The 13,971-nt window shown below is 58.2% G+C and overlaps 4 protein-coding genes across 4 annotated transcripts; 2 read left to right on the top strand and 2 right to left on the bottom strand.

Moving 5' to 3' along the window:
* Nucleotides 1–1,149: 1,149 nt before the first annotated feature.
* On the bottom strand, nt 1,150–1,646 carry CTAM01_05236 (uncharacterized protein; the record flags this gene model as incomplete). Its single annotated transcript, XM_060521266.1, has 2 exons — nt 1,150–1,385; nt 1,502–1,646. 2 exons carry the CDS (start codon nt 1,644–1,646, stop codon nt 1,150–1,152), a joined length of 381 nt encoding a protein of 126 aa, XP_060384072.1.
* A 1,257-nt stretch (nt 1,647–2,903) lies between these two features.
* On the top strand, nt 2,904–3,059 carry CTAM01_05237 (uncharacterized protein; the record flags this gene model as incomplete). Its single annotated transcript, XM_060521267.1, has 1 exon — nt 2,904–3,059. The coding sequence occupies one exon, from the start codon at nt 2,904–2,906 to the stop codon at nt 3,057–3,059; it is 156 nt and encodes a 51-aa protein (XP_060384073.1).
* A 2,929-nt stretch (nt 3,060–5,988) lies between these two features.
* On the bottom strand, nt 5,989–11,691 carry CTAM01_05238 (uncharacterized protein; the record flags this gene model as incomplete). The annotated part of the gene is made up of 2 exons (XM_060521268.1): nt 5,989–11,253; nt 11,302–11,691. The coding sequence occupies 2 exons, from the start codon at nt 11,689–11,691 to the stop codon at nt 5,989–5,991; spliced, it is 5,655 nt and encodes a 1,884-aa protein (XP_060384074.1).
* Nucleotides 11,692–12,375: 684 nt separating this feature from the next.
* Nucleotides 12,376–13,791, top strand: CTAM01_05239 (thiol-specific monooxygenase; the record flags this gene model as incomplete). The annotated part of the gene is made up of 1 exon (XM_060521269.1): nt 12,376–13,791. One exon carries the CDS (start codon nt 12,376–12,378, stop codon nt 13,789–13,791), a length of 1,416 nt encoding a protein of 471 aa, XP_060384075.1.
* Between the last annotated feature and the right edge of the window lie 180 nt (nt 13,792–13,971).

Here is a 13,971-nt window from a genome sequence, read left to right on the forward strand (position 1 = left end):
TAGATCAAGAATCGTCTGTAATGTCCGGAGACTCAATACGTATGGAAGCGGCTTGCAGATGTAAGGGGCTCGCATATACGGGCGGCGGATGAGCTTTGCGTACACGTCGTCAAAGCTGGGGCGGTAGATCCTCGTCTTGAGGCAGGACACAAACGTAAACAACAGAACAAGGCGGAACGAGGTTGCGTTGAGATGAGCATTGAATGTTTCCAAGCCTGATACTAAATGTTGCTGCTGCTATGGGTGCGGACGACCCTTTGGTTAGAGACCTTGTGTGTGGTGTGTCTGGGGCGTGTGTCTCGTGATTTGGTGGTCGATGCTGTGTTGGGCAAGGTCTGGAATTGGAGATGCAAAGGACGAGGCAACATCAAGCTCGAATTTTTTGGAAAAGCCGGAGCTACGGGCAAATGCTCGAGGTGGGAAAAGGGCAGCAAAGGAGAAGCGGGAATGTGGGGTCCAAGGGTGCGAAGGGGATGGGCGGAGGTATTATATTATTCCAATGGGATCAATCTTTTTGCAACAGACAGCCTGCCTGGAAAGAGAGAAACTGGGAACGGACTCTCTTTCTTTCGTCTGGAATTCCCACGAGGTATCCTTTACTGTGTGTACCCCCCCCCCCCGGCCTATAGAGTCAAGGACTGAGGTACACCCCCTGGCGACCCCCTCCTCTTTCTGGCTCCTTTCACTCTCCGATCCATTGACGAGACTAGGCCGGGCGAAGAAACGAGGGAGGCGGAACACCCCTGCTCCTCCCCAGCTGCCCAGCTGCACCATTCTACACCTGGCAAGGTCAGGAAAAAGGCAGAGGGTAATAATTAAAGCAGGACCACTTCGACCACAGCACGACGTGGATCTCTGCGTACCCCGAATTATGGGGAAACGAAGCTAGCATTAGCAAGAACAAGTGCAAAGCAGCAAATATGGAGAAGTGGACAAGAGTTAGTCAGGCTTGAGACAAGGATGCTGGATGAGACGGAGCGCCAGACTTTGAAGTTCCCTGCGGTGCTGCGGTACCTTCCTTACAACCTACAGTACATTTGTACCACAGTAGAGAGAGTACGTATCGGGGAGATTGTACGTACTCCACACGAAATACCTCACCTTCCCTCACCTCGAGGTCTCCCGTCCGCACGTCTTCATGATGCCACGCTACGATGGATGCACTTTCCCACCGAGATTGTCTGCTTGCATTCCCTTCCATTCCACGCCATGACCTCGACGCCCTCGAGCTGTCAAATCTGTCTTGTCCGATGACCCGTGACCTGCATCGAGCGCAGTGACACAGAGACCACGGGACGTTGTTGCGTTTTCCAGGCTTGCCGTTGGACCTTGACCGGGATTGGCCAAGAGAGGGAAGCGTGGAACCAAGCCGCACTGCGCAATCGCTGCGCAATGTCAGGGCGCTCTTACATCGTTCTGCATCGATGTGTTCCATTGGTGACGGCTACTGACTGCTTACCTCACGGTGCCACGGCCTGCAGAGTCGAGACTACAGACTGACAGACGCCATGGGATTCTTCATCCAGCGCCTCCCCGTCCGCCACGGCGAAGCTCGCGTGTGCTTCTCCTGGTGGTGGTGTTCCATCCCATATATCCTTTATGCCACCTTCCATCCATCCGGTCGAGCCAACCACTGCGCCGAACATGGCAAACGAAATCTCACAACCTCCAACTCTATCACTTCCTGACCTCATCTTTGACACCTTCCAGCGCATCAGCAGACAACCTACAACCAAACAGCCGCCGCGCCCGCTGGCTTGCTTCGGCATCATCGCATGTGAAGCCAACTGCAGATGTCGTAATCGCAACTCCCACCATCCCTGCCTCCTTCCAGCCAAGCTTGCATCTTTGGCCGTTTGGGACGCAGTACGGAGCAGCTGCGAATCTCTGGGGGCTCGGGAGGGGGTTGAACATGAGGGGCGCCGCGGCTTCCATAGTGGGGTGCCTGCCTCTCTCACCGGGCAGGTTATCACAGATCGTCGAGGCAAGTCATCTCGAGCACAGAGTCCATACAACCAAGGACCAAACTCTACTGCGCCCGTCAACTATCAAATCGTGACAACACCCGCCGGCCTGCATTCGAGATTGCTGTCGACTTGCAGTTTGCGGCCTCGTACATGAGGCAATACCTGATTTTCCCGCCCGTATGCAACTGGCGCACCCCGGCCGATCCTGCCCCGATCCCCTCTGCCCTAAGGTAAGCTACGTACTTTGTAGGAAACCCTCTCTTTCCCGTGAATCCACCCGCACTTGCTCTAAACAAATGACAGCTGTTGCTTCCTTCCTTCCTGGGCCCAGACACGATGGGCAGGCACTATGGGAAGGCGGCCTCTTTGTTCGTTACCACTTTCCTTCAGAGTCCAGCGTCTCCAGTGCTCCTACCATTTCGTGTTATCAACAATGGACCCATGCCTGCCATATCTGCTGCGTAGTGTGATGTGTCTCAGCAGCTGCAACACGTCCACCTTGCCGCATCGACGCTAGCTCTTCCATGTCGCCATGCTACGTACCGCCATGCCACAGCCTAGAACTTGACCTTCTCCAGAAAGCTCACCCGGCCCCAAAAACAACAAACAGACCAGCTGGACGATCTCCTTCACCGCAAAACACCTGTTGTCGCTAGAGACTCGCTAGCCTTCTATCCTCCGTACTAGGTAGGGAGTCCAGAGTCCACAGTCCACAGTTCACCTCCCGCGGCCCCGTATCCGACTGACCTTCTCCGCCAGATCCATTTCTCCCCAATCCCGTATGTGTCAAGACGAGGCCCGGACGACAGCAGGAAATAGGCAAAGCCTTGGCTTGAGGAGGCTTGGGTTCTTGGGGACCTTGGTACTCCAGCCCCAGTCCCAGTCCCCGTCGCCAGAGTTCCTGGAATCCAAGGGACGAATCGTCATCCAGGGATCATGACCTCTTCCTCCACGGCCTCCACCCGAATGCAGCAACCCAGGCCCTTGACCCCATCTCTCGTCACTCACACCTTGTGGAGAACGGCCAGCCGCCAATCACCAACCTGCAGCCGTGCCGTTGGCTGCCCCAGGGCTGGAACAAGTACTCCTTGAGGCGCCGCCCTCAGTACGGATACCTGCCTCCAGGTACCTCGTCCACCGGGTCACTATTTACCAGAGTCCAACATCACTAACCAGCGCCAGCCTCGCGAGTCAGGTCCAATCGAGTCAGCTCCGGTGTGGGCTCCAAGGATCACGCCCAGACACAGGCACCACAGCCAGTCCACCTCCGCTCACCGCAGCATCCAACCACAGACGCCTACATAATCCTTAGCCTATCGTAACCCTCATTCCCCCAGTGGCCCCCTCCAACTTTAAAGCATCACGAGCCGCTCTGCAATTTTTCACACCTCATCTCAAACTGCACCCGTGCCATTGGGTCAATTGCGCCTACCCTTAGTCACCACTCGTCACTCGTCGCTCACCACCAACGGACCGTGGCCGATGCGGCATTCTGGGCAGGTGTCCCAAGGCAGTCAAGCGCAGCCAGCCTCAAGCGATGGCCGGCGTGTCTGGCGTTTTTGTGACTGTCTGAGGACACCACTCCAGCCTCGGGTTCTGTCATAATTCTGCACAACGCAGCATCATGACACCCGCCACTGTCAGTACGCAGTAAATTGCGAGCAGAAGGTGGCCCGCAGAAGGGGCCCAAGAAGCCGTGCAAGTCGGCTTCTTCACCAAGTCGGCTTCTCAAAGGCCACACCCTCGCTCTCGCTTGCCCCAATCCATCAGGGTTTCGTCGTCTCGTTGGATCGACACACGATACACGCCCTTTAGTCCGAAAGAACAAGATGCACAATTCCCGATTCAATCGCTCCCGTAATCAAAATCGATGCCCTTGCACCGGCGGGCGCCCAATCACGTCCCATTCCACACCTGGAAGTATCTCCATTCGCCCAGCTGGATTCGGCAACAGTCGGGACTGGGGCGTGGTTACCCCTGTCCAGTACTTCCCACATACACAGGTCATCCACTCTTGGAGTCTTGACACAACAGACGCGATCACGATCCGTTTCCACGTCCCGACTGCGAGCAATGAACGGTTTGGATGAATGGGAAACACTGGTGGAATATTCACCCAAGTGCAGTCCTGAACCCCGGTGGGCGCAATGTTTCGGTCAACGTTCCACCCCTGCGTCCTGTCTTCTCCCGGCCGAAGGTCCCTGGCGCCGACTCGACGGCACCGCGTCCATGCATGCCGACGTCTGTACGTACTGTACCACCGCGCAATTCCCGTCCCTACATCCCGGCCATCATCTCAAAAAAAAGCCTGTCCTGACTCCGTCCAAACCTTGACGGCAAGTAAAAATGGCCAGCAGATGTGACGCATCAAGATTAAGCCAAAAAGCCAACGAGTCCAATGAGCGTTTTGCAGAAGATCTGCAGCGCCGTCTCGTCTCGTTCAGTTGCTGTGTCTGGTACAGCCATCTTGTCCACCGTCGCAGGTCCTAATATCCATTGTCAGCTAGACCCAGGAGCCCCAGTAAATCCACCTGACGAAACACGCACTCCCTTTGCTCCGATGCCACTTGCCGGGCGTGCGTGCCTCTTGGTACGGAGTATGACGAGTGCCGTATCCAATGGTTCAGACTGCCTCCGTACCAGCCGGCCAGACCATCCTGGACGTCGACCCAAAATTAGGGGCGTTTCTGAGCCTCACTCACCGCACTTGTATCGGAACCGCATGGCTACTTGGTCATCCATGACTTTACGATAATGCAACGGCAATCAACGGTCGCGAGAGTTCCGCCAGATACCGTGCCTCCCATCGACACGGCACGCAGCCGGATCGGCAGCCTTCCCACGGAGCATTCGCAGGCACTGCCATCACAACAAGACATTCGGCACAAAATCTGGCATCCGTTGACAAGTCCCGGGGCAAGCCGCACAGGACACGAGGAGCAAGACAGTTCCCCCACACATGTGGAGGAAAACCGTGGGAAAGCAAAGCCGTCCAACCAGCGATGACGCCGGTAAATTGCCCCACCTTGTTGCAAAGCCTCCACCCGGCCGGCGAAGGGTGGGGTCGCCGACCTGCTCCGATCCTGATGTCCGAATTCACCCTTGCTTGCAGCCCACCAAGCCGCAAGCTCATCCACACCATCGCTTGTCAAATCTCCAGCGACTTTCTCTTTCCGTCCTGACGTGTGCTCCACAACTCACCGGCATGGACCACGGCTCCTCTTTTTGCACATCAAGGCAAATCAGGGAAAAGAAGCAAAGAGGGGCAAGACGGGGCTGGATGACAAGTCAGATACTGCGTAGATAACGGGTGTGTTTCCGTTCGGAACACTGCTGCGTCTCCGCTTGCTGCTTACAATGCCACAATGCCTGCATCACGAATGGTTGGGGACGCACTTTTGAATGCGGGCGGATCAAGAATACAGCGGACAGTCAGAGTGGACACTCGACGCGAACGCGCGCAAGGCAAGGCAAGGGAACAAAACGGGATTAGTCCGCGCGGACGGTATCCGTTCGGAAACCTGCCTGGGTTGGTGGCCTCTTTTTACTCTTCTGACTGCGCTTCCGCTTCCGCTGCCGCTTGCCTTGCTTTTTCCCATGGGGAAAACGCGGGCCCTCCAACTCCACGATCTGATGAGCTTGGCTTTCCGTCGTCCGATACACTAGTTTCGACTCTCACTCGGACTTGTGTATTAGTGATCCATTTTTCTGCGCATTCATCATTCGTAGTTCCGCCTCTTGGGTGATTGTTTGTTTGACGGCGGCATGAAACATACTCCGCCTTCACCACTTTGCCCACTCGCGCACTTTCTACACCGGGTGGGTTAATTAGCAGATGTGATCAACTGTACAATGCATTGCCGATTATCGTGATATCTCTGTCGTGATACCTACACGGGCTACATCTATCCCATGCCAAAACACCCCATACGCAATCTAGTCAAATGCTTCACCCAACACGTAGACCCCCCTCCGTCTCCGCGTATCATCCACACTACACTATAGCGACTGCTGCAGCACATCACTTGCCCTCCTTACCGACATTCCCAACAGCCGGCGCCGCCTCGTTAGCCTTGTCCAACCTCGCGAGCGACTTGGCATCCAGCCCGGCATACCACCGCCTAAGCAGAGCCGCATACCCCGTCTCCCCCTCAGACAGCTCCACAGGCGGACCCCGAATCTGCGGCAAATCATCGCCAGCGTCCGCATCAGCACTGCTACCACCGTCCCCTCCTCCCTGACCTTCTGCCCCATGTCCGTGCCGTCTCGTCTCGAAAACAGCCCAACTAGAACCATCATTCGCCCTCAAGCCGAACCCGCTCCTCGTAAGCACCATGACGCTAAAGTTCCGTAACAGCACCGCGTCGCCCTGGTGAATCACGGGCAGCGCAGCCTTGTGCGGCCTGAAGATCTGCACGGCGACCGTCTGCGCGGGCGCGACGGAGTGGTCCGTGACGTTGAACGCCAGCATGATGCCGCGGGGCCCGCCCTTTGCGCGCTTCGCTTCGGGCGGGTTCGTGGTGGCGACGGCGAGCACGTCGACCGTGCGGCCCGGGTGGCTTCGGAGGACCTTGAGGGAGATGCAGTCCGGCACGTCGGCGCGGAGGGATTTGGTGAGCTGGGCTTTGAGGGCTGCGGAGGATTGTTCTGTTGGTTGTGATGTTGATGCTGCAGCAGCCTCTTTTGAGGTGTCCTTGTCCTTGGCCTTTGATTCTTTAGTCTTGGCTTCTTTGGAGACAGTTTCCTTGCCCCCCTTGGTGACATTCTCCTTGGCGGTCTTGGGAGCTCGCGATGGTGACTTGATCGCGGCCCTAGCGGGCTGCACGCCCGTGTCCTCCTCCGCGTCCGCGTCAGGTGAATCGCTCTTGAGCGCCAAACTCGCCGACCTGCCTCGGCTCGTCGTCGTCGCTGCCGCCGCCATCCCTCGAATGGGAGCGGCAGCGGCGCTGCTGTGAATATCAGGCGTCGTGCGATCTGATAGGCGCGTCGACCGTCGAGAAGCAATCGACGCACGGGCCAGCTTGACGCTGGGATCCTGATCCTTGCTGTTGGTTCTGCGGTGGCCGCGACCACCTCGCTTCGGAGTTGGCTGCTGCTGCGCGGCGGAAACGACTTCCTCCGATGGGTCCTCGGCGATAAGAGACGATTGCGCTTCCGACGGTTGCGCCGACGAGTCTCGGATTTGTGATGACTCTTCGTTGATAGGTGAGGACGCATCTGCATCAGCTTCGTGGGAAATGACCGCTTCCTTCTCCATCTCCACCTCCTCCTCATCGTCTAGCAGCGGTTCGTGGGGTTGGACTGGGGCCGCTGCGGGGGACTCGGCGGGGCGTTTGTCGTCGAGATGCTCCGCCAATTGCTCCGCCTGTTGTTCACCATCGTCGGGCACAGTCACCTCGGTGGTCTGCGTCTCGACGAACGACTGTGAGAAGGATTCGACGGTTTGTGTGGCGCGCGGTGTCAACTGCTCGTCAACTTGTGAGGTTTCTGTTTCGACCATCTTCTCCTCAAACGATTGAGGCGTTGGCGTCGGTGATGCCATCTGTGTAGACTTGGCGTCATCCAGCTCGTCCACGTCCATTGCGTCTTCAACTTGCGCCTGCTGTGCGTCCGTCGTCTCCAGGGGCTCCGTGATGGTCGTCTCAACAGTCACCCGTGACATCTCGATAACCTCAGTCTCGGGGTGAGCGTTGTCGGCGTCATCACCTCCCTGAGAGACTGGGCGCTCCTCGACCATCTGCGTCGTGGTGATGGAAGTCGTAACCGTTTGGTCTTCCTCGTACATCATTGACTCCTCGTACAGCTGGCTCTGGATGAGTAGGTCCTGGGTGGCATCATCGAGCTCCATATCGGAGTCTGAGGCATTGCTGCTCACTTCTTCGTCGACCGACATGTCGTCTAGGTCGCCCATGTCAACGTCCGCTGGCTCCACAGAGCCTTCGTCGTCAGATTTCATGTGCACCTCGACTGTAGCTTCTTCGACGTCCTGGACTGTAGTCTCATCAGGAATCAGTGAGACTTCCATGTCTTCATCGTCAGATTGAGGCTGCGTCTCTTCCACTTCCATCTTGGTGATCTCTGTCTCGTTGATCTCGACATGATCCGGCGTGGCCTCTTTGGTTGAGCTGCGTACTGTTGCTTCGACAGAGACTGTCTCTTCCACTGCTTCAGTCACGGTGACCTCGGTGTGTTCCGGTGATTGTTCTTTGGCCGCGACTTTGTCGTCGGGATCGGCTTGCTGCACTTCTGTCTGCCCAGGCGCTTCAGCATTGCTGGCTTCTAATTCTGGTGTCTGACGGCTGACATCCTCGACAGGGACTTCGAGCTGAACAGTTTCATCCTCTGGTTGGGCGACTTCAGGCTCGGCAGCATCCTCCACCCTTGCTTGGAGACTTTCTGTGGTGAGAGCTTCTGATTGATCTGGCAGTGACTGACCCTCAGCTTCGTCTATGACCAACTCTTCAGGCTCAACGTCCTCCTCCTCCTCCTCCTCCTCCTCCTCCTCCTCCTCCTCTGGCGCAATTCGGACGTCGGCAGACTCAGTCTCTGGCTCTGGTGACTCTTCAACAGCCGGAACAGCCCGAACGGGGCTGGACACCTCAGCTACGGGAGACTCAACAGCTGGTTTCTCCTTAGCAGCTGAGACAAGCCGAACGGGGCTAGATTCCTCCTCAACGACCGGGACAGGCCGGACGGGGCTGGATTCTTCAGCCATAAACTTAACGGCAGGTTTCTTCTTAGTAGCGGCGACAGGCCGAACGGGGCTGGATTCAGCCACGGGAGACTCAACGGCGAGTTCCTCCTCGACAGCCGGGACAGGCCGAACCGGGCTAGATTCCTCAGCCATCGACTTGACGGCCGGCTCCTTCGCAACGGGTCGGACCGGGCTAGAAACCTCCGCCAAAGACTCGACGGCCGGTTCCTCGACAGCTGAGACAGGTCGAACAGGGCTGGACTCCTCAGCCACAGGGGACTCAACAGCGAGCGTCTCCTCCCCCAGCACCTCAGAATCCTCGCCGTCGGTTCTGACTGGGCTAGACACGGCCTCCTTCGACGTTGCATGGCCAACAGGATCCTCGTTAAACGGACTGGATGCCGCCTGCTTCGGCATCGCATGACCGACGTTCTCATTGAACGGACTCGACCGCACAGCCCCCGTCTCTTCAACGCCCGTCATGCCCTCTGACGGGGCCGGTGTCTGACGGTCACTCCCGGCATCATCAGCCGCAAGCTCCTCCTCCAACTCCTTTTCGAGCTCCGCTTCGAGATCATCCGATTCCCCTCGCGAGGTAGGCCGGGACGAGCTATGCGGAACGCCTGCCATGTGCGGCAGCTTCACCGGGCTCATCGTCTCGAAATCGTCGCCAATCGATCCCGTCGTCAGATCCGGGGCGGAAAACACTGCCGCCTGACGGGGCTTCGGTGTGGGTGTGCCGACTTGCGACGCCTCATCCTCTTCGCTCTCCGCATCAGACGGTTGCGGCGACGAGCCTTGGTGACTGGCCTCGTTCCTGGCACTTCCTTCCTGGCTCTCTTGATCGTCCATGTCCTCGTCTTCCATCTCATCGGCAGACCCATCGTACTGCGGTATCTGTCGCCGAGGAACCGCGGCGGGCTGTGGCGGTGGCGCGGGAGCTTCACCCTCGTCCTCGGAATCCGAGAGCAAGTCGATGACTACCGGTGGTCCCCCTCGCGGAGCAGCAGGCGGCGGTTGGTTCTCTTGGTCCTCGTCTTCGTCATAGTCCCCCTCATCGTAGCCCTCCTCATCGTAGTCTTCAGATTCTTCGCCCTCCTCGTCATCTTCGGGGTCCAGTATTTCATCCTCTTCTTCCTGTCCGTAGTCCGACTCCAGGTCTGTTCCTGCATCATCATCTTGGTTGTTGCTGAGATTGCGGAAATGGGTAATGTCGTAGTCCCCGCCGGTATCGTCGGCCTCGTGCTCGGCTTCCTCGTCGCTCTCTTCGCTGCTCTCGCTGCTACTACCACTGCCCACGGGACTGCTCTCCTTTTCTATGCTTGCGGCTTCTTCGTCTCGCTCATGACGTCTCTCGGCGTATGTTCTCGATGCAAAATTCTCCTCGGGGCCGTCTTGGTCTTCCGACATTTGGTCCTCCTCTACCCTAAGTGCTTCTTCATCCTCAGCATCGTCTCTCGCCTGACGCTCGCGGTCATCTTCCCATGTCTCGCCTTCGGCGTCCTGAGGACTAGACGCCCGGCCCTCATGCATTTCGCCAGACTCTGCAGGCTTCGCGGGCGATCTTGAGTAGTGTGCCGACGTGAGTCCCCATGGTATTTGCTGAGGCTCAGCGACCCCATCAACCATGACTGTGCGGTGGGGCTGCGCCTCCAGATCGTGATGCTGCGGGTGGTCTTGGTACGCGAGTATCGGTTCTGCCAGCGGCTGCGACGTGACGACACCGTCTGGGCCGAAATGTGGCTCGTCGAGGAACGCCGCGGGGTAGTGGCCATTCATAGGCGAGTGATCAAGCCCTGCCTCTGGGTACGCACTGGGGTGTTCGTGAAACGGCCCTTCGGCACCGTAGTGTGGCTCCATGTCGTGGCCAAAGACCGGATCGAGAGGCGGCTGCTGAAACGCCGTCGGGTACTGCTCGTGGGCGGACGTGAACATCGGCATAGGCGGCGGCGGTCCAAATCCAAGCGGAGTCAGCCCAACGTTGGGACTGGGAGGCAGATCAGACTGAACCCCTGAATCGATCATTGTCGACTTCGACGGCGCCTGCCAGTACGAAGGGTCCTGCCGCGCCTCTGCTGCTACCTGGACGTCTCTCGGGGGGCTCGTCTCTTGCTCCACTGTCTGGCAGGCCCCGTCCACCATCGTAGGCCGTGACGGCGTGGCAACCGTCGGCTGCTCCTCAACCATTGATGTGTCTTCTTCCGCGGATGCTTCAGGCTCAGGGCTCGGAGTTCGACTGGCGTATGTCCAAACGCTGCTGTACCTGCCCGTCTTTGGCTTCTTCTTGGCCCGGGCCTTTGCTCCGTCGTCCGCCTCATCAAAGATGTCGAGGCCCCCATCGAACAACGATCCGTACGAAACCCTGGCACGCTTGAGGAACGCGGGGGACGCAAACTCGTCGGCGCCAAGACCTTGATCGGCGGCTCTCTTGCTCAAAGGTGTTTTCGCGGGTGTCGCTATCGGCCCCGGGGTCTCTTCGACATCCTGGAACGTTTCGAGGATAGACACCGGTAGCTCTTCAGGCTCTGGCTCGGGTTGTGCGGGGTGGTCGACATCGATAACCTTGACCTCTTCGGAGTCGCTTATTTTCGCCTTTGTTGTCTTAGCAAACACCCCCTCCAACACACACGCTTAACCTACCTGGAGAAGCACCCTCTCCGTAAACCTCAGCTGCCACTCCAAACTCGTACCCGGAACGCGCGTCTTGGAGTCGTCCGCAACGAGCTCGACCCCGTCCAGCGACAGCGCAATCTCGTCGCCGCTGCCCAGAGCCGCATCCGCAATCGCTTTGGCGCTCGAGCCGGCAAACTCAACGCGCACCTGGCCCTTGGCGCGACGCAGGCGGAAGTCGGCCTCGGCGAGGAGGAAGGCAATGTTCTTCCTAACGATGCTGTAGGGCCATGTGATTGTCACGACGCCCCGAACTACGCGCGTCTTGGGGTCCTGGAGCGCGGGGCTCAGTTGCGCGATCGCGATGGCCTCGGCGGCTTCGAGCTGCTGCTGCGCTGCGGGTTGCGGGACCCCAGACATCGCGTCATGAGTTTGAAGGGGACGCGGCGGAGCTGATGAGTGTGTATTCGGAGATGTCGAGCATCAGCGGGGTGTTGTCGCAGTGTCGAAGGTGTGGTTGTGCTAAATGAATGTGGGATGGAAACGGTCGCAAAGGTCGATTCGGTAGCACCGCATGGTCGTGGTGTGGATGGAATGTGGAACAAGGGAAGCTCCTGCTTGAGCTGCACGAATTGCGCGGGAAGGCCCCACACCTCTGTGGCAGAAAAAAGCAGGCGGTGTACAGCGACAGCCGGATGGCTTCTTATCGATAAGCGGGGCTTCGGAGCCGGCTGGCCTTCCGGATCGTCGCCGGGTCACCTGACGACCTGCCATGGGTCGACCTTGCGCAAATTAACTTTTTGGACATGCACTCCGGACCAGAAGAGGTAGGCCATGGTAGACATGTCATTATTGTCATCTCTCTCGCCCAAACATCCGATTGCGTTGGCTTTGCGACGTTGATGTAGGGGAGCGGAGGGAGTCCCCGTTTTACCCGCCCGGTGTCCACCACTCTGTCCGAAAAGGAACCGATTAGGTGATTTCCCGCCGATATAACGCGTTGGCACCTCGTGGGTCCAAGACTTGTTGTCTATAGTTTAAAGAGCGGTCACTAGATCATTCTTCCGTTGCATAGCACCTAAGGTCATCCATGTCTCACAGACCATGACGATCCCATTCACCGTCAAGAAGATCGCCATCATCGGCGCGGGGCCGACGGGTCTCGCAGCCGCTCGGTACCTCACGGCGCAGGGGGTCTTTGACTCCGTGGTCGTGTTTGAGCAGCAAGCCGAGGTGGGCGGTGTCTGGAACTACAGCCCGCACCCGACCACATCTCGTCATGTGCCGCAGACGGACCCCTTTTGCCCGCAGGACCCTCCGCTCCGGCCGGGCAAGCCCGATGCGCCGCCCGTGTTCCCCACACCAATGTACGGCACGCTGCACGCCAACACGGTCAAGACGACAATGAACTACAAGGACACGCCGTTCCCAGACGACGCCTGGGTCTTCCCCTCGCGGCAGTCCATTTACAACTACCTGGTCGAGTACGCCAAGGACGTCCGCCACCTCATCAAGTTCACGCACCAGGTCACGGCGCTTGAGCTCCGCCAAGAGGACGGCCGAGACAGGTGGGACCTCGGGGCCGCGTGCACCATCACCGGCCGCAAGTTCAGCGACACGTACGACGCCGTAGTCATTGCCAACGGACACTACGACATCCCCTTTATCCCGAACGTCAAGGGCATTCAGGCCTTTCACGAGGCGCATCCGTCAGCAATCCTACACTCCAAGAACTACCGCGTGCCGGAGCCCTTTTCAGGCAAAAAGGTGATTGTCATCGGCAACGGGCCCTCGGGCTTGGATATAGCCCGCCAGCTCAGCCCGGTCTCGGACAGGGTGTATCTGTCTGTACGACATGCGACTCCGCCGGACAAGGTCGAGCACATTGGGGTGACGGAGGTTCCAGAGATTGTGGAGTATTTACCAGAGAAGAGGGCCGTCGTCTACAAGGACGGGACAGTGGCGGAAGATGTCGACGCCGTCATCTACTGCACCGGCTTCTTCTTCAGCTTCCCATTCTTGCCCGAGTTCCTCAAGCCAAATCTGTTGACGACCGGCAAAGGCGTCAGGGGCCTGTACCAGCACCTGTTCCTCATCAAGCACCCCACTTTAGCCTTTGCCGGGCTGCTGGTCAAGACAGTGCCCTGGCCCGTGGCGGAGAACCAGGCGGCGGCTCTGGGTGCGGTCTGGTCCAACGGGTTGAAGCTGCCGCCTGTGGAGGAGCAGGAGAAATGGGAGCTGGACTTGTTCAAGAGGCGCGGCGACAAGAACATTCACGTGCTGCTCGACGACGGAGACGACGGCCGCCACCTCAACATGTTGCACGATTGGGTGGCGGAGTCGACGCAGAGAGGCAAAGAACCGCCATACTGGCACGACGAGCAGTTCTGGGAGCGCGGTATCTACTGGCCAAGCAAGCAGGAGTTTGAGAAGCGAGGAGGGAGCGCGACGAGTCTTCGGGAGCTTGGCTTCGTGTACCCCGGCATAGGGAAATGGAGGCACGTTGCGCCGAAGCTTTGATGGGCCACAAGCATAGAATCTAGATTTAGCGAATGCAAGACTTCACGATTCCCAGGATGAGCAGGATGATGACTGGCTGCGATCGCGAGACAATGGCGCAACGTCCAAACGCTGTCACTCCAGTGACATGGGAGGTCCAGAGCTCCCTTGACAGTATCCGCCCTCTGGAGCTCCTTTGAG

The sequence above is a fragment of the Colletotrichum tamarilloi genome (assembly GCF_030869305.1).
Source record: "Colletotrichum tamarilloi strain Tom-12 chromosome Unknown Scaffold_13.1, whole genome shotgun sequence".
Taxonomy (NCBI): domain Eukaryota; kingdom Fungi; phylum Ascomycota; class Sordariomycetes; order Glomerellales; family Glomerellaceae; genus Colletotrichum; species Colletotrichum tamarilloi.